The sequence below is a fragment of the Ptiloglossa arizonensis genome, chromosome 4 (genome assembly GCF_051014685.1).
Source record: "Ptiloglossa arizonensis isolate GNS036 chromosome 4, iyPtiAriz1_principal, whole genome shotgun sequence".
Lineage (NCBI taxonomy): Eukaryota > Metazoa > Arthropoda > Insecta > Hymenoptera > Colletidae > Ptiloglossa > Ptiloglossa arizonensis.
Window position 1 is genome coordinate 7,257,506 of NC_135051.1, and position 27,512 is coordinate 7,285,017.

Consider the following 27,512-nt stretch of genomic DNA (forward strand, 5'->3'; position numbering starts at 1 on the left):
GAGGAGTCGGTATGAGGACGCAATTTGAGGTACCGTTATTTCATGCGAGCCTCATGCCAGCCAGACACGCCAGGTACTTTAAAATGATCGGTAAATACCTGGCGGGATGTAGTACCGATGGAAGGGAACACCGTTGGTGGCTCGAGTATAATTCTTGGCCATAAGCTCTGTTGCAGGTATTAGGTCATTTCGCGAGTCGTTGCGTGCTCTTGTTTGGAAACATCGTATTCCAAGAAGGATATCTACCGATGAGCGAGAAATATCGAACCACCCACCGCAGGGGGGCTACGGTTTCTGTACGACCGTTTCCTTCCAAGAATTAATTACTTCGGTTTACGTTTACGTACACTGGGAACGGATCGTCCACGCCTGTGATACTTGGATTAACAAGTATCTACTTTGTAACGAATGTTGACATTTTGTGTCGAAATATTTGACACTTGATGTCTAATAAAGATTGCTAGTATTTTACCTATCTTTGTTATTATTGTACCTTTCAATTTCTTTCCTATTTTAATGTTACTATTTAATATCACTACCTTGATTATCGTTTCGACTAAATTTTAATACAATTTATAAACACACTGGTCGAAAGTCGATAATAGAGAAGATTTTCTGTGAAATCAAAATTGCAAATATTTTATCTATCATACTTATTATTACACCTTCCAATTTCTTTCCTATTTTAATGTTACTACTTAATATTACTACCTTGATTATCGTTTCGACTAAATTTCAATACAATTTATAAATACACTGGTCGAAAGTCGATAATAGAGAAGATTTTCTGTGAAATCAAAATTGCAAATATATTACCTATCTTCTTTAATATTATACCTTCCAAATTCTTTCCTATTTTCCCCGATCATCGTTTCGACTAAATTTGAATACAATTTCCAAACACACAGATCGAAAATCTACAACAACAAAAAATGTGACACTAGCTACTAAATAAAAATTGCAAATATTTTATCTATCTTCTTCAATATTACACCTCCCAATTTCTCTCCTATTTTCCCCGATCATCATTCCGGTTAGATTTGAATCCAATTTCCAAAGACACACAGTTCGAAAATCGATACCAGAGAAGATAAAGGTTTCTCCGTTTGTTCGCGACGGACCGATACACTTGCGAGAGAACTTACGGCAGGTGAAAGAGAGGCGACAAAAAAAAAAAAAAAAAAAAGAAAAAAAAGAGGAGGTGTGTAGAGAGAATGCGTGCATACGGTCGGGAGCCAGCTCTTCCGTACGTACACGGGAACTACTTACTGCTCGCTGCGTTTCCCTGGGTGGAATACTTCGGGTCATAGTGGATGTCGGTGATGTGCCAGAAATACCCTGGAAACAGAGAAACGAGGTCGTACCTTCTGCATTTCGGCTTTTATTTGCATCCGTCGCGTCACATTTCCATTCTCTCTTTCTTTCCTACGGTTAGCCCCCCTGTAAATTGATGTAACGTTGCACCGGCGGGGGGGATCGCTTTGTCCGTGCAATCACGGAGACGAAACGAAACAACGAGAACGAGAACGAGAACGACAACGGGAGTCGTTCCCCGTGAAAAAAGAAACGATGGTGCGACGACACCTATCCCCGTGACACACCGCTACTCTCGCGTACAGTGAAAAGTAGAAATTTCCAACCGCGTTCGATTTTTTCCTGTAACGCAGATTGTTTTAAATTAACCGCGCGACGAACCCTTCCGCGGGATGGTGAAGAGGGTTACTTTGCAAGGTAATTAGAACGGAGATCGATCCGACAGAGAGGTCAGATCCAACGAAACAAACGAGGGAAGAGGAAACGGGACACGAACGCGAAAGGAACACGCGACCACTGATTGTTTCGTTCGTCGAGATCTGTTGCTGTTGCTCAGCGACGTATACTTGCCGCAGAGTGAGTAATCGTGTATGGTTTTTTCGGATTGAAATGGAACACGTGCTTCCCAGAGGAAAATTTTCGTTTTTTTTTTTTTTTTTTTTTTTTTTTTTTTTTTTTTTTTTTTTTATTCGGTTCTCGACGTTCGGTGTTTTACGGTAATTTAACACGCGCAAGGTGTACGCGCAGTGGCCGTAGAAATTGCAACTTTTCGCTGCTGAATTAATCAACGGCGGAAGAAGCTCCTGTTACTGAATTAATCTCACGATTTATTTTTTTCTTCTTCGAATTATACTCTTGAATTAACGCGGTAATTGAATAACGAAACGGTCAATTTTACAAAGACTCGAAGACAGAGTCTCACTGTGCACGTTGAATTGGATACAACTCGAAATTGTGAAATGAAATAGCACCGAGAGACGAATTAATTCGAAACGAACAATCGTGAAAATTCGTCCCGTAACTCGCGTTCTCGTTAAACGAATCTCAGTTGCGTACCTTTGTCTATTTGCGTTTTAATTCACGAACCTTGACGAAAGCCCGATTCCCATCCATTCGTGCGATATTGAATTCCCTCTGGGTCGAATTCCATAAAAATTTACCAAAAAAACAGGCCGAGTTTACTCGGTAGAGATTATAAGTTTCGAGTTAGACTCAATGAAACCGTTTTAATATTCCGCGTTAATCGGAAAATTATACGAACCATTCGTTCGTTACGCGAGTTTAATTAAAATCTGAATTTAATGCATAATAAATACCGTTATCTTAATTATATCCACAGCTAGGTAGCACTACGCGGATAAAATAATTAATTCAAACGTAGTAACGATTGATCGTCGTGCGTTTAACAGTCCCTCGTAACGCTGCGGATCTACAACGGATCGTACACTCGAGTTTCGAGAGGATTAAATGAATGGTAGAAGTGTTCGATCGACCGTCACGTAACGATAGCCGAGCCATCAAGATCAGTGAACCTTACCTCGTTTGATTTTTATTTGCGAGATCACGATAAAGAAGTGCTCCACGTTACGGGCAACGAAAGGTTTCACCGGTTAAAAGGAAACATCGTATTGACTTTCCAGCGACCGATGACTGATAACTTATTAGCGTCCATTGGAGCGTTACTAATTAACTTGGCAGTGCTTTGTGCGTTGTAACGAGGACGTTTACAAGTGCTCCTGAATTAGAGCATGGAAATGTAAAGCAGTGTACACAAACGAGAATTTATAATTTATGACTTTGCAACGGATAAATGAACGAATAGCGAAGATCCAGAGTGAAGTTCGTTCGGTGAAAAATGTTTCTTTTCAATAAGAATCTTCGTAATTGAATCAATATTATTCGGTTCTCGACGTATAAATAATCTTCGAAAATTGTTCGTTTACAGTTTCAATTTGTATCAGGTTGTGGATTCTTTTTTAATGGTATCGCAAATTAAAAGTATAGAATATTTTATGCGAGGCATGTAAAATCTTGAGATAAAGTTCACAAGCGTATTCTACAACGTGACTCGTAACTAATAAGATATCTAGAAGAAAATAAGAGACATTGATCTGAAAACCGTCTATTTTACGTATAATTATTTTCGGTGCTCGCGTTACTTCGTAGCGGAAGATTTCGAATTAATTCGTGATCGTATCGCGCGCACTTGTCAACGAGATTTTGCAATTTCTAAAGCCATTGTACCGCGAAACGTTAAACGAAGACGATATTCCGAAATTCGATACAATAGTTTCCCACGGATAAACTTGAAACTCAGTAAACGTGATGCCCGCTGTAATTTAAAGTGGCTGCAGCTGGAAAACAAAAGCATTCCAGGAGCCACGTTTATTGCGCCCTATTGTTCAGGGTGTGTAGGTTCACTCCTGTAAATCATTTCCTCTGTTGAACATATTCCATTTCGAAAAAGGAAACTCGCCGAAATTGAGGCACGAAATTGGGTCGAAGTATTACTGTCGTTTCGAGCGTCTTATCAGAACGCTTAGGTGGGTACTTGCTTCGTGGCGGCTTGTTAACCCCATCCATAATTAACTATACACCGGGGAAGTTAACGTATGACTGTCGAATAAATTCTCGCGCGACCGCGCTCAAAGAACATCGACCCACATTGGACAAAAGTTTCCTCGGTTTTAATAATTCACAACGATCGTGTAGCCGCGCGCAGCGACGCTTGGAGAAAATTAACCCCGGAAAGGGTAAGGGTGTGGAGGGGGGAGAAGGCGGCGTAGGGTCGTCGTAACCACCGATCGTAACATTTAAAACGTGTGCAATTTCTTCCGTGCGAAATGTTTCGAAAATGTTATTCGTTTTCTCTCCAACGTCGATTTAGCGAGAAATCGAATTTAAAAAGAAAAGAAAAATAAGAAAGCTTGTTCGCGCGCGTATGGAAAACGTGCAAAGACTTTATTAATATTTTATCGGTTCGTTTTGTCTATAATGGCCGATTGTACGTTCTCGAAAATACAAACGGATAAAATACGGTTGAACGAGTGTCGGTCAATAAATTGATGAAAAAACAAATCTATGTCAAAAGCTTGAGTTTAGTCGGATTGGAAGAGCATTTGTTATAAATTCTACGGGGAACATAAAAAGGTAGACAGTGAAAAAACAAAAGTGATGAGTAATGGCGGACCAATAGAGGAAAAAGATGTTAAAAACGTGTGGTAAAAGCGATACGCGAAACAATGGAATATTATCTGTCGATAACGTTCGAATAATGTAATAGTGTACGATGAATGCGCGGCATCGTTTCGGTACGAATTCGAATAAATAATTAAAATCGAATTTTTTCTACACAAGGGAAAGTTGTTACGTTTACTGACAAATATAATATTGAAAAATACTCTTTTTTGTGCATACTGTTTCTTTTATAATTGAATTCAAAGATAATTGTGGACGAAATAGGTAGGTTTGAAATGCAACCTTTCCCTTTTGAACCTTAACGTGTTTCACTCTTTCCAGGGTTAACGCAACTCGTATTTCTAACCACTGAGAATATATCTGCGACAATAAATAGAAGCAGTATTACAAAATCAACATCCCTTTTCGTAGAATATGCAATTAAACTCACAACTATCAAATATTCCATAAGGAACCTTACAAAGACTTTTATCATTATTACATTATTTCCAAGTACAATAAAATGTATCAAAAAGAGATGTGTCCATTAACTTCGTAATACTACACATACTTGTCGCTGAATATACATTAATTGATTGCCAAAAAAATAATTTTGTCGCCAAAGAGGATGTAAAAGGTCGAGAAACGTTGCAACCCCAAAGAACGCTCGAGCGTTGTAAAAACTCGTGTCACATCGGTCCGCGATATTTTCTCTATGTTTAAGACACAGTCACATTACACACGCATGCAATTTACCTATTTTCCCTTGCACCGCGCACAGCCACGAGAGTAACATCAGATAGTCGCGGATCATCATTCCGGGATTGGATCCTGTAATCACGTAATGCTCGCATAAAAAGTAGGCCAAACTCGGTTCCGCTTTGGGTACGGTTCGTGCGAACGATCCGTGACACTGGTAATCCCCCGTTGTCGTCGAAATCGGCGCCGATCGGATTAACATAATTTAGAGAAGCCGGGAACAACGAGACCGAGCGGCCTTATAAAATTTCATGAATCCGCGTAGCGATCGGTCTCTCGCGAGTCGAGCCACGCGGTGAAGGGACAGGACAACCCTCCGCGGTTTCAATTTTAATCTCGACTTCCGTTTCAAAGCCGACGACGAGGCTCCAGGCGATACCGAGACGCCGATTCCGCGGCGGCCCGCTCGAGAAACGCGCCTCGTAAAAACGGAGCTTTACAAGGCTCCTTTAACTGCAACGGAAGAACCTCGTGAAAAAAAAAATAAAGAAAAAAATACGTCGGGGCGAACCAATAACGCCCGGATCGTTCGACGAGACGACAAAGAGCTGACGCAATACTCGAAGCGTATAAATACGCAACGTCGGTGAACATCTTCACGGTGAAGATAAACGATGCGTTGGATAACGTCTTTTCAAATGATCGATGAATTTCGATGATCCGCCAAACGAGAGCGAAACGATGTCCCACCGTTTTGGAAACGAACGATTTCATCGATTTCGCGGAGAGTTTTCACAGTTTCGAGAAAACAAAGAGGTATTTTAACGATAAGGACAGTGGTGTTGGCAAATGTACCAGGCTCGGGTTTAGCTATGCATTTATGCATTGGAAACGCGGCACAGGTTTTGTGTCTCCGTGGTTCCGCGCATGCGTGTATCAGCTGGACGAAAATCGTAATCGTAGACACCGATTCTGGGCCGTTGACGAGAAGGTTTACGATGGACTGGTGAAATATGTACGGTGTACGGTTAATTGTATTGTAACAAACGTTGTTGCTAGGTGTCGTATCGTGGAATCGTTTTGCGAGAAATTCTTGACACGTTGCGTGAACAATTTTTGAAATTAAACGTGTGCTCGTTTGGGTAGAAGTGACTCGTACCGGTTCCGACTTGAATATTGAGAGAATTAAGTAAATTAAGTAAAGAAACACGTTTTCGTATTCTGAAAATTAGGAGAATCTAACGAAAAATAAAGGTCAGTTATTTATAATTACATCTCACCCTCTATTTAACTACCGAAAATGTGACACTCATTTACCCATTCTTCGTTATATTATAATATTGTAACAAGATTATCAAAACTGTGGTAAAATGTCCTTTATGAATTTCATATATTGCAATAAATGGAAATATATTTTCCATGACTTGCGGTGCGTTTTATACTACTTAAAAATATGTTCCTTTTAATAATAATAGCAATGTATCTGCATTGCTCCAGAGTTGCACATAGCAAGAAATTAAGTATGGAATGAAACGAGAAATGAAATAGTATTTTGAAATAAACATAAGTACACAACCATACAAGTAACCTAACAATTTTCTCCTTTTAAAGCAAATCTATAAAACCCAAGTTTCTCTCTCTCCTTTTCTGTCAATATTTCTATCTTTCGAAATGATCGTAAAGCACTGTCGAAGAAACAGTCTAAAATGCACAAAATGCACAAATACAAGTAACCTAACAATTTTCTCCTTTTAGAGCAAATCTATAAAACCCAAGTTTCTCTCTCCCTTTTTCTGTCAATATTTCTATCTTTCGAAATGATCGTAAAGCACTGTCGAAGAAACAGTCTAAAATGCACAAAATGCACAAATACAAGTAACCTAACAATTTTCTCCTTTTAGAGCAAATCTATAAAACCCAAGTTTCTCTCTCCCTTTTTCTGTCAATATTTCTATGTTTCGAAATGATCGTAAAGCACTGTCGAAGAAACAGTCTAAAATGCACAAAATCTGTTCCAAGGATTTGACATAGATAATACACGAAATATATGTAACGTTGATATACCTACTCGAGCTCGTTACACCGTTGGTATAACACAATTACCAAATAATATTAATTATTCAAGGAATACTTGGCAGTAGTAGATAGATTTCCCGATCGAATTATCAGAGACGTATCAATATTTAATACTTCAATGAATACTATAGTCGTTGCAAATGTTAATATCGCAACGAATTCCCATAGTCGTTGAAAATGTTCAACGATCGTTTAAGTGTTTCTTTATTTTTAGCCCATTATTTTTTCACGATTCGATCAACGAATGGCCCCAACGAAGCCTTCGAGGTTTCGTGACCGCCTGCTGCCTTTTTATTTCAAATTTTCACCCTCGATGGATTCCAACGGTAAAACCAGATAATCGGCAGCGATCATCTCCGTTTACCCTCCTTAACTCGCTATAACTTCTGGCTAATAAACTCGATCTATCTTTTTTTACGTTCACTTTTATGTGTTTTTTAAGACCACGTATTACCGAGTTCGAGGCCCTAATGGTTACCCAGTATTTTTCCAAGTACGATCCACTCTGACGATTATCGAGGAGACTACAAATTAATTAAAAATATTTTCTTCTCTACCTTAGCAGCACTTTTCGTTATATATATTTTCTGTACAATATTTGTTTTCTCGAGAGCTCTGACATGTTACGGATTATTGAGAATATCTAATGTATTCTCATTGCAAAGTAATTGAAATATTCTATAATAAGTAATTTGGAAATCAGTCAGTTTTTAATAGCGATATGTATTAGGAATAATACAGAATTGTTCGCAGGAAAAAAGTAACGCTCTTCGTTTAGTAATATTTTGTTAAATATTACGAGGAAAACTTGTGCGTTTATATTTAAAGGTTTTGTAATCTTTTACATAGAAACGTGTTAGTATTAAAGTTGAACGTTGAATTTATTAGCACCAGAAGGTAGTTAAGCGCTTACTATCATGACTTTTATCATGACCTGTCATAAAAGTGCAATCAGATCACTTATTATTCATATATAATATGTGTACTGTTTCATGTATGAATAACATTGTAACGAGTAATGGAAAAAATGTTTTACTTATCTCTTGCACAACTAGGTTGATTAAGGTCATTCAGAAATTAACTCATTAGGTCCTAGTCACGAAATGTTCCACAATTTTTTAACACACCTACACGCACGTGCCTAAACATTCGGATAATTGCTCGCGATTCGTATAAAACTTTGCAAATTGAAATTTTCGTTATTACCGTTTAATTACTTCTGTCCCATTAAACCCTTAATAGGCGGGTCAATAAAGTTTACAACAACTAGTACGGTGTGGTCACGTTGTGCACGTTGTGCAACAATTTTACGAATATTTAATGTATAAAAATCCCGTTACGAGATGATTCAATTTAACTTTCAGAATTAAAATTCCACGAGTGTCGTTTCAACGCATTCCGTGTGCCGAAAATGTGCCATAAATTACAATTATGTATCGAGATTGGTACGGTAAAATCAGCTTGTTGGTGACCGACATTTAAACGAATAGCATCGATCTCCTCGGAACAAAAACGGTAACAATTCTCTGCCGAGTAATTAAAAAAAATGAATTTAGTAAAATGCATGGCACACTCTACGGCTCAAAATTAACGACAATTTTAATACTTTGAACTACCACTTCTGTTTCACCATTATGACGTGAATCGCTTGTCGAAGGGGAACGTACTGCGCAACTATACCACGAACGATAACGTATAAACTTCAAATTAATACATTGAGAGCATAAAATGTAAAATTACTTTCCACGATACGATCAATCTACCCAACTCGTTCTAAACGATTCCAATAAAGAATGTTACACGAATATATTGTCTCTGAGAACGTTCTTTTCTTATTAATTTATATTTTCGACGATCCACGACAGGATTACACATTTCCCCTCGAAAATACGTAATTCACTACCGCGAATAGTCGAGAAACGTGACCCCCGATTCTTCCGGGCCGAGTACCGCGCGAATCTCTACGAAACTCGAAGGTAAACTAACTAGCCGCGCGTACCACTTGTATCAAATGACTAGAAACGGTTAACTACCTCGGGCAATCTTGGCTAAAGTCCTAACTTTCACGGGGCATAAAATACAGCTCCATGGGCTTTATGGACTAATATAAATTTCGAGCCACCGCCACGCCTCGGGAGATGATACCGATTTCTGTAACGCGTTTCGAATCACGAAGCGTATCTGCGATATTCGAACGCGGCCGTGTCTTCACGAGATTGAACCTGGCGTATCGGTACGATCAGTAACGCGCACCGAACCCAACAAAGGACACTTGATCGCGCCTTAGGGACCGTCATTACACCAGCTTCGTGACTGCCACTGGCCGGGTGTAACCGCGACAGATTAGCCAATAGCACGATGCAAAACACGCATCGCGCGCAATCAACGCTCTGCTCATTTACTGCCAGCATTTTTCTATTCTCTCTCTGGTCCCGCTGTGTGCAGATCGGGATCACCGAGATCGTTAACCCGGAGTAAAAAAAAAAACCTACCGTATTCAGCCAGCTAACCATGGTAGAAAATCGGGGGGAAAAAATCGAGAAACTCTTGTCTAAACCTTTTCGAAATGTATCTACGAAGTTTTATTTTGAAATTGAAAAAAATGAGAAAATTACGGAATATTTTCGAAAACGTATTTTAAGTTACTTGTATGCATCGAGTGTAAAATTACTTTTGGAAAAATGACCACGGTGCTAGGTTGAAAATTTCATTTTATTATACATCTTTTAAAAGTTTAACTTTTGCCTGGAGTTCGAAGTCTCTAAATCTTCTAAATTACTTTTGGAAAAATAACCACGGTGCTAGGTTGAAGATTTCATTTTACAGCTCTAAATCTTCTAAATTACTTTTAGAAAAATGTCCACGGTGTTAGGTTGACAATTTTATTTTACATCTTCTAAAAGTTTAACTTTTGCCTGGAGTTCGAAGTCTCTAAATCTTCTAAATTACTTTTAGAAAAATAATCACGGTGCTAGGTTGAAAATTTCATTTTACATCTCGTAAAAGTTTAACTTTTGCCTGCAGCTCGAAGTAGTTATTCTGATTACTCGAAATGTAATAAATGTGTCTTAAATTCCATAGTAAATTCTCGGACGTACTGCTTACCCGATCGTGACTTTTCGCAGTTCCTCGAATCGATATTCTTAAAAAATACATATTTTCCAATAAGAGATCTTTGGAAACATCCATTCAAGTAGAACAATGTAGAAGCTGCAGAATCATTACTTGGTTTTGTAGCAAAAGAAGAAAGACAGAAATCTGTGCAAAATTCAAAGTAAAAGATAGCTTAATCTTAACTTGGACGTACGAGAGTTGCGAACCGCTCCGTACCGCGGTCAGCTGCACAATGACACCGCGCACTTACGTTGCGCAGTCGCCAAACGCTTTAACCCCTGAGACGAAGACCGAGGAGAGGGGGTAACGTTGATCGGTCCACATTCCCCTGCGTTGGCACGAATTTCTGTAACCGCGGATTAATAATTTCTGCGGGTGCAGTTGCACGCGAGTGCATTGACGCGGCCACGAGCGATTTACGAGGCGACTATTTATGAAATCCACCAATTGAATATCGAGCCATGTATATAGTTACGTGTCGAAAAATAGACAGCGCTCGAAGTCCGCTGGCCGACCAATTACATCATCGCTGCGCTGACCGTGAAAAGAAATTATCGAGCTTGGCACCATGGCGCCGGAAATACGAGCATTGGCGCGAAACTCGTTGCCGATAAATACGCAATTTCGCTGAAATTTTCTCGCGTCTCGAGCCCCCGTTCAATTCTATCGTGGTAAACGCGCACCTTGATGACACACGGACTGCAATGGACGTTCGTGTATCCGTAACTTTCGCGAGTGATCCAGCAGAAATGAAATATTACGGATCCGGTCAAGTGGCAGCGACGAGGGGAAAGCATTTTTTTCATCGTGCTCGAGATACGATTCCGTGCCCGTTCGACACGGCGAAATTAATTTCAGCGTTATCAAAGGTGATGAGAAATGAAGCACTTTTTTTTTTCGTTGCGGCGAGAGAGCTAGGACGCACGTACCGAATCGAATTTTTAAGGCGTACGAGTACAAGCGCCAGGATTTGTCATCGAGTACCTCTGTATTCGTATATCGAAAACTAAATACTATTTGAATATCACTTGAATACATAACTATTCGAATATTACTCGAATACATGGTTATTCCAACAGAATTCGAATACTTGACTATTCTAATATTACTCGAATACTTAACTATTCGTATATTACCCGAATACATGATTATTCTAACAGAATTCGAATATTTGATTATTCGAATATTACTCGAATATTGGACTATTCTAATATTACTCGAATACTTGACTATTCGAATATTACTCGAATATTTGACTGTTCGAATATTACTCGAATACTTGACTGTTCGAATATTACTCAAATATTATACATGATTATTCTAACAGAATTCGAATACTCATCAAATCGAAATGTATTCGTAACATTGAAATACACGAATATTCGAAATATATTTGTAACGTTCGAATACCCAGAAAATATTTGCACAGTTTTAAGTAACCCCTGGCACAGTATCTACAGACCAATTGTCGAAGATAAAATCTTTATGCCTGATACTGATATTTAATCAAGTCCAATTAAATAGAAATTGGCACGGAGTCCGGTTGGTCTGTGTCTTTTAATCGGTGTCGACTACAGTTTATAATTATTAGTTGACTAATCGATTGAAAAGTTGGAACCAACTTGCACCATATGGTGGTCACGCTATCATCGTCGGAGCCAGAAGTTAGCTACAATGTTGGCAAAGTATCAGAATACTTTATCAAAGGAACACAGCCGAACATCGAGTCTAAACCTAAACTTTTATTCATAATTCTCAAATAATTTTAAAGGTTGTGGAAGACACAACTTCAGAGTCCCGTATTCTGCGTATTGAATGGACGTGATTTCACAAAGCAGGCGCGACTGCTTCTTTAATTTTGAGAATATTAAGCAGACCTAAGCTTCAAAGAGTCTTATGGCTCGGAGAAATTTAATTGAGGCTTTAAATTTTAATTAAGTCTTTCTGAAATAAAGCTTCTCCTGCTTAATAATGACGTATCGTAAAATCATCTTCAGAACTAATAAATAGATGGTTGTAATAAAACATAAAATATGTTTTTTTGTAATTAAAAATTATTACGATTTGTCTGTTCAAGACGCTGATATACCGTTTATGTAAATTCCAAGACTGAAATCTCTATGATAAAATGGGTAATTTCAATAAATTTTATGACAAAATGACAAAGGTGTATGCATTTGCTAAGAAGAGTGAACGTACGAAGTTGAGCGAGATTAAATGGAAGATTCAATCCTAGCGAGTTGCGAAGTTTAATACAAAATCCTTTTTTAATATAAAAAGCGTTCAGATGTTAGAATTGTTTCTGAAATCTACAGCGTAAAGGTTCATTGTCTACAGTCCGACGCTCGACTAAAGCAATAAAAGTGCACGACAATAACACGTGAACGTGCGAACCCAAACGGCCGAATAGTATCATAAACTGGCCGTAGTATCAATTTCTATATTGAATTTACAATTTACCAGCGAGGGTTGCCGCAATAATACCTTTTTCATACTTCAACCAGTCAATCTCAATTCCTGTGCAATTTTTATCTCGTCGTAGTACTCTGAAAACATTTTGCGTAGAAATTGTTTGTTTCGAAGAAACGGATCCTTTTTAATATCCGTAGACTCAATCGTATTTTAATTATAGAATACAATATAATAGAATCTAAATTCAATCGAAACAATTTTCAAAGTGATGAGGGTATTAGAAAAGGAGAGCACGATTTAGCAAGATAGTATTCGATTATAGTATCAAAGGGCATGGATGGAATGAAATATAAACGAGCAACAGAAATAGATCGTCTATAGTCAGACGCACATTGCAACGGACCGTCCATGGCCAGACATGCTACCCAGTAGAACAGCAATTGCAATAACGTGTTCTAGACAATCGCTTTTTTAGTTTTATTGCAAGGCTAGGAATATTCTTTATAGAAAAAAGAATGCCTGTAACCAGATTTTTACCATTATTTGTTATTACTAGAAAGATAAATATCCATAAACTTTTAGACAAATTGAGCACATTCTCTTGCAAATTTTTATGTTAAATTTCCACTCCTAATTCAAAAATACTTCTTTTTATAAATATCCGTAAACTTTTAGATAAATTGAGCACATTCTCTTGCAAATTTTTGTATTAAATTTCCACTACTAATTTAAAAATACTTCTTTTTATTAGAAAATATAATAGAAATAATTGTAACGATATCATTAATAGTACAATCACCACTCTTATTAATTCAGCTGAACGGAATTGAAATATTTTCGTAAATTAATTATTTGACTCTTACGATGTATTCATTTAATTTTTAATACAAACAGAAGGTATTGGAGATTTATTTTATACTGGCTAACATTTAATTATCATATAAATGTATGCCATCAATTTTAAATGAAATATTTTTATTATATTTAAAAATTCTCGAGACTGCCTAATTAGGTTAAGTGTACCATTTATATACTTTTCGCTTGACCAATCATTCTTTAATCATTCGAAGGATCGTATACATCAGGATACTAAATTATCCATAGTTTTACGGGTCCAACCTCCCTGCACAGTTCCCAAACATAAAAATTCTATAAATATAAAAAAAAAACGGTGGAATCATCGGGGAAGAAATTTATCAATACGTAAATAAAAACTGCAATTCAATCTTAAAATTACAAAAATGCCCAAGTGGCCGAATTTAAGGAATCGGACAACAAATCCAATTCATCGAAGAAAATAAATCATCCTGAGATTTCTCTAATCGAACAATATCAATAACAGGGAAAAAACGCGAGAGAAATCTCATAAATAACAAAATTACTTATTATTTTTAAAAGCTGCGTATCGTTCTGTTCGCTGATAATACTCCCGCATGGGTTACGGTTACAATCAGCGATTTCATGGGAAGTTGAAATTTATACGTAATTAACACTAGTCACTAACATGCGTCACTAATTTTGACGCATTTCTATCGATGAGGAAAATTACGAATACCGTTTATATTTTTCTTCGGTCACTTGTACCGACTTTTATCCATTTAACGAGACAAATATGTATCGAAATTCATTTTCTTCGAAGCTTTCTAATTTTATAATTCTCTATACGGTATACCTATTTCTTCTCGATACGCGCCAATTTAACGCAAGAAATATCCGTGAACCTAGTGTTAAACCACGATTTTCGCGATACACGCACGTGATGCATTGGCACCGAATTCTGTTAGCCGACTAAGAAACGCGGCACAGTTCACTGAGTGAGAAAGCCTTTGCACGCGCCGTGACCCCCTTAATCCAGTCAGCTTCTCAATTGAAAAGCACTAAAGTTACAAGGGGGGTGGTTGGGGGGTGTTTTAAGGGGAAGTGGTCGCGCTGCTCCATTATTAACTCGGCGCGTTGGCCGTACGGTTCGAACAAAGTACGTAATCTCCGAGTAAAACTTGAAGATCCCTCGTGTGTGCCCCTCCCCTGACTTCCCCATACGTCACGTTACGGCTGGGCGAAGGCAGCCTAACTAAATACGTCATGTCTGATTAATTAGCGTAAACTGCGCGATACGTGACCCGAAAACGATCGCTCTCTAATGTAGTAAGAACTCTCGAGATTATTACCGCATCGAGTTGATCCACACCGCGTCGGTATAACGAGCTCATAAATGCCTTTACACCGAGCATCGTACGACGGATCGAAACATTAGCGGAGAGGCACTATCACGCGGAAGGTAATCGTCCTTCCGGTCGGTTGATTCGAGCGAAACGCCCGTCCCGATGACCTCGTAATATGGATGAAAGAATAATTATCGACGTTCGAGCGACATAAACAGCACACACTGGCGTGGACAGAACCGAACGGTGACAACGGTGGCTTTTGGGACCACTTGTCGCCTCTTTCCATATTATGATAATAATTTTCGTATAAAATTCTATGTAAATATTACACGCGAAGTATTTATAGTATAACGGTGACGATATGTCATAGTGATACGAGCTATTCGAATGACTGTATATCCGAATGACAGAAGGTAGTCGGATGCTAAAGTAATGATATTACTCAAGTACATATGAGAATAATAATATTCGAACACCTCTATACATATTCGAATAATCCTATTTGATTACTCAAGTACCACTTCGAATCATCCTATTTATCTACTCCAGTACATATTCGAATAATCCTATTTGAGTATTTACGAAGTGCCACTTCGAATGATCCTATTTATCTACTCGAGTACATATTCGAATAATGATACTCCACTACTCAAACACAAATTTGAATACTGATACTCGACTACTCAAACGCAAATTCGAATAATGGTATTCTACTTAAACTCAAATTCGAATAATGCTACTCGACTACAAATTTGAATAATGCTACTCCACTAAAACACAAATTCGAATAATTCTGCTCTACTCAAACACAAATTCGAATAATCCTGCTCTACTGCAGCACAATTTCGAATAATTCTATTCTTCTCCAACACAAATTCGAATAATGCTGCTCTACTCAAACACAAATTCGAATAATGGTATTCTACTTAAACTCAAATTCGAATAATGCTACTCGACTACAAATTTAAATAATGCTACTCCACTCAAACGCAAATTCGAATAATTCTGCTCTACTCAAACACAAATTTGAATAATTCTGCTCTACTCGAACACAATTTCGAATAATTCTATTGTTCTCAAACACAAATTCGAATAATGCTGCTCTACTCGAACACAAATTCGAATAATGCTACTCTACTCAAACACAGATACGAATAATCAAACGATATTCGACGGTATTCTTCTCAAACGATATACGAATCCTCGAAGACACGATCCTACCCAAACCCCGTTTCAAAAGTTCCACGAGCGGAATCGCTCGATGTTGTTCACATGGTGTTCGAGCAACGAAGATTCGAATCACGGTTGTCGCGTCCCGAAGTGTCGTGCCGCGAGTACCCCGTCGAGCGTTCGGAGATTAACCGCGTGCCGGCGTGGCTTTTTAAACGCTATACAAAGGTCAATTACCGATAAAGTTGGAAGGAGCGTACGCCCGTGGTGCATAAAAGACGGCGGATCCGTGGTAGCCGGGGTGGGTACGGTATAGAGAACTTTAGAACGACGAAAAGAGGGGACACAAAGTACCGGTCGTAAACTGCGCGAGCGAGACACCCGAGCGGGGTTTCCCTGCTGTAAAACACGCTCGTACGCGGTGGCGAGTTAAGAAATTGTCACGTGAGTCGACGATCGTTGGCCGTTTAGGACCGCTGCCTTGACGGGGACAAAGTGGGAGGGACTGGTGACGACGGTGGTGGCTGTGGTGGGGGGAAACGGCGAGAAAACCGGCCGACGACGGACCGCCCCTGATTTTTGCAAGATTTAAATCCTTTCCTGGGTCGGGGCGTGCAAGTCTTCGAGAGCTTCACGTGACAGGTCGCGGTTTAAGGTACGACGCCCGCTACCCGCTGGACACGCGATCTCGTCGTAAACGAGCAAGAAATTTTTGACACGTTTATCTCCGCCCGCCTCTTTTGTTGGCACCGTCGTGGTAACGGTGTGGATATAGGCGTCGCGTCGTAACGAATGGACGGATAAGCGAGGTAATTTATAACCGGATACGAATATTCCGCGGGATCAATTTGGTTTTTAAATACGTAACGAGGCTGGGAATTGCCGTGATCGAGCAGGATGCCGCCATAGGTATGGAGGGGGGGATAGGTACAGGGGAGAGGGAGGACGTGCATCGATCGAGCGTGTACGACGAATGGGTAGACGTCTATGCGCTCGTACGAACCGGCTGATAAGAGGCGAGCACGTAAAGGTTGAGTAATGTCACGTATTGCGCTGGGTGTTCACAGGACTGTGGGCACAGAGGTAGCTGGTAAATAGAGCGCGCGGAAAGAAATAGAAAAGTCAATTTGAACCGGTACAGTTTTTTTCATTCGCGGCCCGGTAGTTACCACGTCCGTAAAAGGAACGTTCTTCGCTTTCCCAGCTGAATGAGTACAAGGTGCCGGATTCGGTTGATAGAGACCGATACGGAATTTATTTAAAGACTTCCTCGTGTACCCGATCGCATTGAAGATACCATCGGGAGGTTGAAACGTTTTTCAGGTCATTTTCACCCCTTAATCTTGAGCCAACGCCGCCTGTAATATACGCATCCCTTATTTTCGACCTCTTTACGAACCAAGGCTTTCATTAAAATGGGAACAGGGGGGCAATTTATCAGTGTTTGTATGTTTTTTTTAATATATCACACTCTTCCGAAGCGTGACGTTTTCGTTCAAGTTGTCAGGGTTTCGAGAATCTACCGACTTGAAAATTGTAAGACGATTTGTATCGAGATGTTCTTTCTTTTACGATTTCTCCACCTATGCTCGCATTATTTTTCTGTAACGAAAACTTACGAAAATTCACGATTCTACGCATCAGACGTGTTCGCAACGGTTCCCCCGTTCTGAGTCCGAGTCCTAAATACTGAACAACGCGTTCAATCTGCCGCACTTCCAACTGTCCCCCTTCGCGACGAAATGTAAATACCATTGAACAAATTTACCGACGAGCCGGGCAAGCCAGAGAACCAACCCCGTCGAAATTCGCGCAGCGGGCGCGAATGTCGTTCCCCCATCGAAACCACGACGCTACTCATTAGCAGTGGGATTTGTTCTCTCTATCGACTTCAATACGGGGCTATCTCTCTACTGGTAGACTCAGCTTTTCATAAAGACTGCCTTACAATTTTTAAATAAAAAATTTAAATGCCCCTCTCCTACGATGCAGTTTGATCACTTTTTAGGTTAGAAATAACCTTAAAGTATAAATGATTGTAACTCATTATAATTATATACTTCAATACGGGGTAATTTCTCTACTGGTAGACTCAGCTTTTGATAAAGGTTGCCTTACAGATTTGAAATATAAAATTTGAATGCCCCTCTCCTACGATGCTGTTCGATTACTTTTTAGGTTAGAAATAACCCTAAAGTATAACCGATTGTAACTCGTTATAATTGTATACTTCAATACGGGGCAATCTCTTTACTGGTAGACTCAGCTTCTGATAAGGACTACCTTACAATTTTGAAATATAAAATTTGAATTCCCCTCTCCTACGATGCTGTTCGATTATTTTTTAGGTTAGAAATAACGATGAAATATAACTGATTATAACTCATTGGAGTATCTAGATCTAAGAATTAACATGTTATTTTTTAAGGTGATCGACAAAACTGACGAAAAATAAGCATAACGTACTTGAATCGACTTGGTCGATATTTTATTTTCATAGGTTATGTTTACCTGGCACGAAATTGTACGATTACCATTTAATTACCGAGTAAAAGTCACGAAAATGTAGGGTCACGCATGGTAGCTACTTATGTGTAACGTACTCTTTTAAAAATTATTAATTTATATAAATATATGTCCTTTCTTCCTTCGTCGGTGGGTAACTCGTGGAAAAAATAAAAGTTAGAAAGAAAAGGGCACATTATCTCGTTAATTCACCGGGAATTGATTTTTTTTATCTTAGATCGGGGAGAGGTGCGGGGGTATTGTTCACCCAGGAAAGTGGAACACACCGAGTGTGAGCTGGATAAAGTAACGGATAACGCCAATTCAGTTATCGAGGGAAAAATTGCATCAGTTAGCGAGGTATTTCAGAACCTATTTCTCCAAGAGTCTTCCTTCTACTGCCGCTGAGCTCGGCGTACAGTGTTAATTTATTACCACGCCAGCTTGCTCCTGGAACCCCTCCTCTAACAGAACCCTGTAATTTTTGTGTAATTTAGTTCCGCCTCGATAATTCCTGCTGGTTCGCAGCTGCGAATTATTATCGCGGTTCTTAACAAATGAATCCGTCCGTGCATCTTTCCCGTTAAATTTGAATTTCCTCTGTAACACTTCCTCCCTATCCGGTTGGAAAATTTTGTCCCTCCCTCGGTACGTAATTTCGTCTAACCGCTAAAAAATATAATATTTAAAATACAATTAACTTTCCTCAACTTCAAACACAGAAAGAAATTTAAATAATAGAAAATAGGGAACAAACCCGTACACTTAATTTAGAAAAATTATCGAAAGAAGTTGAGTATACGAATACTGAAATTTTTATAGCCAGAATTGTGTTTTAGTAGACACATCGGTTATGGTGAGCAATTAAAATAACGTTAAACTTAGTAAATATGAAGTGATATAAACAAAGACTATTTTGCCTTCTGTGTAATAATCGATTCTCTTTCTCATGGAAAATGCTACAAGTTTCGAGGATACGTTCGCCTTAAAACATTCACGTTCGTATCAACCCATACAATTAATTTAGAAAAATTATCAAAAGAAGTTGAGTACACGGGTACTGAAATTTGTATAGCCAGAATTGTGTGTTTGAGTACACACGTCGGTTGCGGTGGACAATTAAAATAACGTTAAACTTAAGAAACACGAAGTGATATAAACAAAGACTATTTTGCCTTCTGTGTAATAATCGTTTCTCTTTCTCGTGGAAAATACTACAAGTTTCGAGGTTACGTTCGTCTTGAAACATTCACGTTCGTATTAACGAATCGAAAATATGTTCTTCAAAAAATTCTACGATACAGAGACGGTCGTTATGCAGTATAAATAATTTTTCCACTCCCCTCCGTACCAAATAACAGACGCAGGAACATTTTTCCCGATAGCGTCGACTGCTCGTGAGATATTCCACGGTATCGTGATAAAACAGACATCGTACGCGTACGTATCCACATCTCTTAACTTCGATGCGAGAAACGAACGTTTCCATATAATCTGCACGAACGAATACCGGGAGTTTCGCCCGAACGAATCCATAAATCGGTGCAGCCGTATTTAAAAATCGTTAACGGGAACAGTGTACCGTTGGAAGTTAAATTCTTAGTTTTATTCGCGAGCAATTATTGATCGTTTCAATAGGGTGCATTATATCGAAAGTTCTCGAGGGACACGATCGAACGGAACACGATCGTTTTAACCCGGTGCACTCTGCTCTGCTCGATCTCTTTTTTTTTTTCTTTTTTTTTCTTTTTTTTTTTCTCTCTTTCTTCGCCACCTACCTCGTTCTGCGCTCTCCGTCTCGAAATTCTTACGCTGGCCGCGTGATTCTTATAGACATTACGAGTTCCACGCTCGTTAGCTTGGCCCCTCGCCAATCAATGGTGTACGTACAGACTCGGTGCATGCACAGAGACCGGGCTTTACGCGGAAGTCGTCAGAAACTTCCAGTTGGCACTAAGCGGCCGAATATCCTGCATGCAATTACCCACGGTGCAAACGTTGGCGCAAGCTCGCGAGTCGAAGTTGTCGTCGTTTTACACCGGCTTCGAAGAATTTCAACGACAGGGTCCAAACTCCCGTCGAAAGCGTGAAATGTTACTTCCGTCTGTTCGGCAAACGGTAATTCCCCGCTCTCGAGTGACAAAATCGTCACTGACGCTTGAAACCGGGCCGAAAGTAACCATAGGTGCCTCGTGGCATCGATTTATGATACGATTGAGTTCACTCGATGAATATTTGTATTTACTTAAGAGCGTGTACAGTCTTCGACCTTGATTTCGATTCCTCGGTCCCGTACCAATTGGAACGAAGCATATATGAAATGATACTGAATCAGTTTTCGATTTCAGAACGGAAAAAGCATCGGAGAATGAAAATTTCCAATTTCTACGAGTGACATGTATAATTTGGAGCATCAAATACTTGTCTTATGTATATAAAATGAAACTTGAAAAATCTCTGATACGATAGCCTCCTAAGTATAAACTTGGAACAAGAAATCCCAAGTAATACAGGCTTTTGAAAGTTTTTCCTGTAACCTGTACAAAATGTAATCCCACGTGAACGTAAAAGCTCGAGCTGACAAAAAAGCCTACCCAAGAACCACCGTGATAAATGTAGGTTAAAAGGACCAACGTCCCAAGGTAGAGCAAACCACTCAAGAAAAATGACTCGTGGAATAAAAATAGGAAAGAGAATGTCACCGTGTGGAATGTCACCAATTTTCAACCCTAGAGAAATGTGTATAACATTTGGGTATTTTCGTGCGAAACTTTACGCAAATGTTTGAACAATTAAACGGTCGATAGGATAACCGAAAGGAACAATAAAAAAGTATATTCAAGTTAGCTTTAAATTGGTAAAAAGCAAACCTGTGTCAGATTTTATTTCACTTATCGACACGTAACGCACGCAATACGTATCGATGACAATATCGTTCGATGCTGTCGCTAAATAACGATATCTAGTCGACGATTGTTAGCAACACCTCTGTGACCTTTCGCGATATGATCGACACCTATACAGATGGACGAAACGCGTTGAATATTCCCACGATGCACCGACGTCCAGAGACGTCGCGACGCGAACTTGAAATGAAAACGTAACCGCCAGAGAGAGAGGGAGAGAGAGAAGAAAAACTATCTGAAACACCGACGAAAACATCAGCTCCGAGAGCCTGAAAACTTTATTTTCACCGAACCACGTTTACATTATTTAATAACCAAATACGATTCCAAGTTTCCTCCCATCGACGCGGTACGATCGAAAGGGGTTGATTCTACGTGTAAAAATTAATTGAAAATACAAAACAAAATGTTTTCACACAATGTTTCGTTTTCCAAATGAATTGTAATCAAATTCTTTTTCATCGATTTCACTACGGACGTCTGTCACGTTTATATTCAATACGTTGACATAAAGTTTATGAAAATACTATTTCATGAACATTTAAGTATGTGAATTTACGAATAACAATGGTAGGTTCGACCAAAAGTAGCTGATTTGATTTTCAACTGTATACAAAACAAAAGAAACCGAACCTTCTCTCAACTTGTCGCTAACTTTACAAAAATGCGATTGTGACATCTGCTGACTGCACATGCACCGATGCGATCGTCTTCGAATATTTCCAAGATCTTATCTTCCTGGAAGATCTTTCAGATTCGCTAATCTTCGAATATTTCGAAAATCTTATCTTCTTGGAAGATCTCTCAGATTCGATAATCTTCGAATATTTCAAAGATCTTATCTTCTTGGAAGATCTCTCAGATTCGAGTACCTTCGAATATTTCGAAGATCTCTCAGATTCGATTATTTTCGAATATTTCCAAGATCTTATCTTCTTGGAAGATCCCTCAAATTCGATAGTCTTCGAATATTTCCAACATCTTATCTTCTTGGAAGATCCCACAGATTCGACTATCTTCGAATATTTGAATATTCAAATCCTTGATCTGTACAAAGAAACCTTGTCACGCGTTTTCGCTTCACTCTCGCGCGTAGTAATCGGCTGCTACTCGTTCGTTCCGCTCGTCGCCCGGTATATTCCTCGATAAAGTTCCTGGACGACGTTACACGTAAACAGGCAGTCGTTGCCAGTATTCGGGTTAAAAACGACGTTACACGAGCGGTAGATAGTTCACCGTAGCCGTCCAATTAACCGGCAGCCCGGTAGTAAATTACCGACAAGCAAAGAAGAGGGATAACGGAGGAGGTGTGCTCGGCTCAAAAGAATCATGATTAGAACACGGATTTGGCTCGAGGGCCGTACCGTTTTATGGCGAAATACCAGCAAAAGGAGCTAGAAGGAGGAGCTTGCAGTCAGGCCGAGGAATTTCCTGCGCCGCATTCTAACACGCTAGGCGATCTATCTATACCGTTTCCTTTTAATACTGCTCAGCCGCTAACACGCGGCTAGAAGTGTACAATCCAGCGCGGTTCAAGAGGATCCGGAACCGTTCGATTCGTAATACCCACATCCTTTTTCACTCTGTTCGGAGGTAGATCTGAGGATAAGTACAAAACATTTCCAGCCAATACGAGGCCGCGAATCAACCCTGCGGAGGTAATATTTGATTTCCTGTTACAGTAACGCAAACACGGTACTTGATCTCGTTGCTCGGATACTATTGGATCAAACTCTCTTATTACGGTTTGTATCTTACTATGTTTTCGTATCATTTTGCGCGTGTATACTTGAAAACGGGGTTCTCATTCCTTGAAGACGGGTAGAGAAACGATTTGATGTAAATAGTAGTTTTGATATCTTTTAGGTCGAAGTCTTTTATTAGAGTTCGTATCTTACTATGTTTTCGTATCATTTTGTGACTGTAGACTTGAAAACGGGGTTTTCATCCCTTGAAGACGGGGTAGAGAAACGATTTGATGTAAATAGTAGTTCTGGTATCTTTTAGGTCGAAGTCTTTTATTAGAGTTCGTATCTTACTATGTTTTCGTATCATTTTGTGACTGTATAGTTGAAAACGGGGTTTTCATCCCTTGAAGACGGGGTGAGAAATGATTTGATGTAAATAGTAGTTTTGGTATCTTTGGTTAGGTCAAACGCTCTTAATACAGTTCGTATCTTACTATGTTTTCATATCATTTTGCAGCTGTATACTTGAAAACGGGGTGAGAAATGATTTGATGCAAATAGTATTTTTGTCAAACTCTCTTATTAAAGTTCGTATTTTGCTATGTTTTCGTATCATTTTGTGGCTGTATACTTGAAAACGGGGCGAGAAATGATTTAATGTAAATAGTATTTCTGGTATCTTTGGCTAGGTCAAACCCTCTTATTACAGTTCGTATCTTACTATGTTTTCGTACGATTTTGCGCATGTATACTTGAAAACGGGGTGAGAAGTGATTTAACGCAAACAGTATTTTTGGTATCTTTCGAGCATCGGTTTATCCAATTGCGATCGAAACATGGTAATAATGTAAACGTAAATCGTGTCTAATATGTTACAGTAATAATATTATACGTAATGTTTTCATTGTAGATATAATACGCGCTAGAGGAGATTACGTACGGAGTTATGGCGGGTCCTATTCGTTCAAGGGTCGCCTCCTCAGGCGCGTACAAGGACAGATATACACACATTCCGTTCGTGCCTGACGATATTGTCCCTGAACGAATAAGATCTGCCATAACTCCAGACGCAATCTCCTCGTGTGAACAACGTACTGTGTCTAATTGTATTCAAATGACCACAGAATAGTACGAGAACGTTTACGTTTAAATCACGATCGTAAATCAATTGCTGTTGAACAAACGTTACGAATATTGTCAAGCTCATTTCATGGGAAGGTTAAAGTGTCAGATAACGATGTATTATACATGTACTATACGTATATAGATATCTCACGCAAACTTTGTGGACCTTAACGCGTGGAAACCGAAAACGACAAGAACATTTTGTAAAAAAGAACAATGTGAAATGAGAGAAAATCTTGAGATTACACACTGGTCAAACATATTAGATTGTTCGGAAAGTCATTTCGTTTTTTTGGGGGGGGATGAAACACGATTTTTTTAGAGTGTACAAACATTTTACTAAATTATATATTCTCTATTTTGGAAAACGAAATGACTTTCCGAACAACCCAACAAATAAAATACTTAAGTTGGAGCAATATTTAATCTCCGACAATTGTTCTCTTTGCATCTACAAGATTATACATTCTTTTCCATCGTTTTCTTCTCTATCGTGGAACAAACTCATCCTACTTTTCCTTATTTATCGAATAGTGTACAAAACAAACGTTTAAAACATCCACACGTGCAAATACACGCTTGAATGCGACGCTACGTAGTTCCTCAACGCAAATTTACATTCCAGGAACACTTGAATTCCCAATACGTAAATTGTAAAAATTTTAAATCCACGATCCCCGAGGAGGGCCCTGGTGGAACAAGTCGAAGCGAAGAAAATAAACCAACCCTTGTAAATAATTAAACGACAGCGTAACGGAACAAGAATAAAAAAAAAAGAACCAAAAAAAAGAAAAAAGAACTACACGACATTCCGCTATGAAAATTCTTAATCGCAGTTTACATTTTTCACCCAGCCACTCCGGAAGGTTGTTGGATACCCGGTACCGGGATGAAACTAAGCTCGTGGCCCTCCAGAGGTTTCGTTTCGTTCGACGAAGGTTCAGGTGTTGGTTTCGTTGGTAGACGCGGCTCGATATAGCCGTATATTTTCCGCTCGTTAATGGCGCAACGAGTTCCACGGTGCAAGAAGATATTCTCGGTGTGTCGATATCAATCGGATTAATGACACAGCGATAACCGCGAGAACCGTGAAGCGGAAAGGAAGACGGAGGAGCGGAACGGAGAGGGGAGTCGCGCGCGACGAAATTGTAGCGGATCGTTATCGCGCGCCAGGGTCGCAAATTCGAAAAAAAAGAAGAAAAAAAAAAGACATTAACATCGTGGACGTTAACCGAACGTCGCGATGATATTGCCCCGGTTCGAAAATTTATTTCCAAGTCATTTCGTCCGGTTTCGGTCTGTTTTATTATCGGCCCCTGCGTCCTCAATCGCTCGTACTTTATCCAACGAGCGCGATAATCCGGCCGAAAACAAATTAATAATTGGGAACGTGTAACGGTTACGGCCGTGTAATTAAAAGTTCCGACCAATTACGAGGAACAAACGGGGCGGCGGGGGTTGGGAGTGTAATAACGCCGAAGGCCGCAAAAAAAAAAAATGTCGTCACCGCGGAAATATGAGAACGGAACGTCAGGATGAAACGTGCAACACGGGTAAATCGGAAACTGGTAGAGAAAAAGTAACGCGTTCCGTTACTTGGTACCGAAGCCACGCTCGGATACAAGGGTCGCTCGAAAGCGGGAATTACCGCGTTCCATCGACCACACCGCCATTGGACGGTTTGATTTATAATACGTGAAACACGGGAACGTGTGTGTGTGTGTGTGTGTGTGTGAAGGTGACGGTGCGTTGCACGAGCATCGTGTGCTTTCGAGGTTAAGTACAGCAATGCTCGTCTATCCGTCTCGGTTCCGCCTCTCTAACTGTCGCGTAATAATCCTTTCGTATTTATCATCTCGCGACGCGAGTTCGTTGAAACGTACATAAACAAGCGCACGGGAAAATTACTCGAAAGCGGGAATTGGCTGTACGGAGCCCCTTGCAACCCCGAAAGTCTAACCTAGCTAGCGTGGACATAGTGTTTGATAGATTAGGTACAGTGGCGCCCTCCTGGCTATCTCGGTCTCGCTCCTCCGGTTGTCGCGCGGCTATTCTCCTGTTTTTCGTATCTTGCCGCATTAACTCGTTAAAATGTGCATAAATAAATCTATGCAAATGCGTACCGGTTAGCAAGGTACTGGAAAATGTTCTGTCCTTCCATTCGGTTGATTAATTAAGGCTGGTAATTTTTGTCACCGGTGCGACGAAACTTGGACCGCGAGTGGATTAATTTCGAGTGCCTGGGCGGAACAATCGGACGGAGTAAAAAATAAATAACGCGGGAAGAGTATCAATTTTACGCGTCCAGGTTTTTATCTCAGACGAAGAAGCTATCGATCTGCTCAAACGATGCTCGAGCGTCGCCTGGCAAGGGCCAACGAGGCAATTGCAACCCCCTTTCGAGGACTCTTTGATTTACTCTATTACGATCTCTACGAACTTCGGACATATAAGTATTCTTTGTCCTCGTTGCTTCTTAAAGCAGAGAGAAATCGAACGAAAGTTCCACCAACCGACCAGAATCGAAGACTCAACGTTAAATGAGAGATAAAAGTAAGATCGGACCCGAGTTAATGAAAATGCGGTACCACGAACAAGCAGAACGTGCATTCGAATCTCCAGAGTCCGCGAACGCGTGAGAAACGAGGTATAGCTAAAGTGGTGATGCTGGAACCTAACCTCAATTTTTGGTTCAACTTGTTCCGACCTTAATCGTTCGATATTCGAGTTTGAAATTCCCTCGCAGTTTAAACACAGTTGTTGATTGTTTCACTCTGGCTGCCTCGTATAAATTCCAAGTTTTTAGCGTACAGCACGGATCGTGAAATAAATAAAATAAGTACCCCTGGGAGCCGGAAAGTTCGGTCCCGGGTTCGGGGGAAGTGTCACGGCACGAGTAAGGCTAATACGGACAGTGTCGAATAATTTTTGCCTACTCACAGCTTTTGCGAAGTCTGAGTGAAATATCTACTCCGATACCGCTCGTAATTTCTTTCAAGAATTATCTTCCTTGCTACACTTCCCTGAAACGTAGCAGGCAATCATGGAGGAATCACGATTAACCAAAAATTACGATTAATCAAGAATTACGATTAACCAAGAGTTACGATTGACCGAGAATTACGATTGATCGAGAATTACGATTGATCGAGAATTACGAT

At 39.7% G+C, this 27,512-nt stretch overlaps 1 protein-coding gene across 1 annotated transcript in view; it reads right to left on the reverse strand.

The window, feature by feature from the left end:
• LOC143145696 (cyclic GMP-AMP phosphodiesterase SMPDL3A) overlaps window positions 1-27,512 on the reverse strand; it is a 79,482-nt gene that overhangs the window by 37,608 nt on the left and 14,362 nt on the right. Inside the window, exons 2-3 of the mRNA XM_076309315.1 lie at window positions 5,248-5,322; window positions 1,270-1,338 (exon numbers count right to left, since the gene is read on the reverse strand). Of these exons, the coding sequence (XP_076165430.1) occupies window positions 1,270-1,338; window positions 5,248-5,308 (130 nt within the window). The 5' untranslated portion in view covers window positions 5,309-5,322. The remainder of the gene's footprint in view (window positions 1-1,269; window positions 1,339-5,247; window positions 5,323-27,512) is intronic.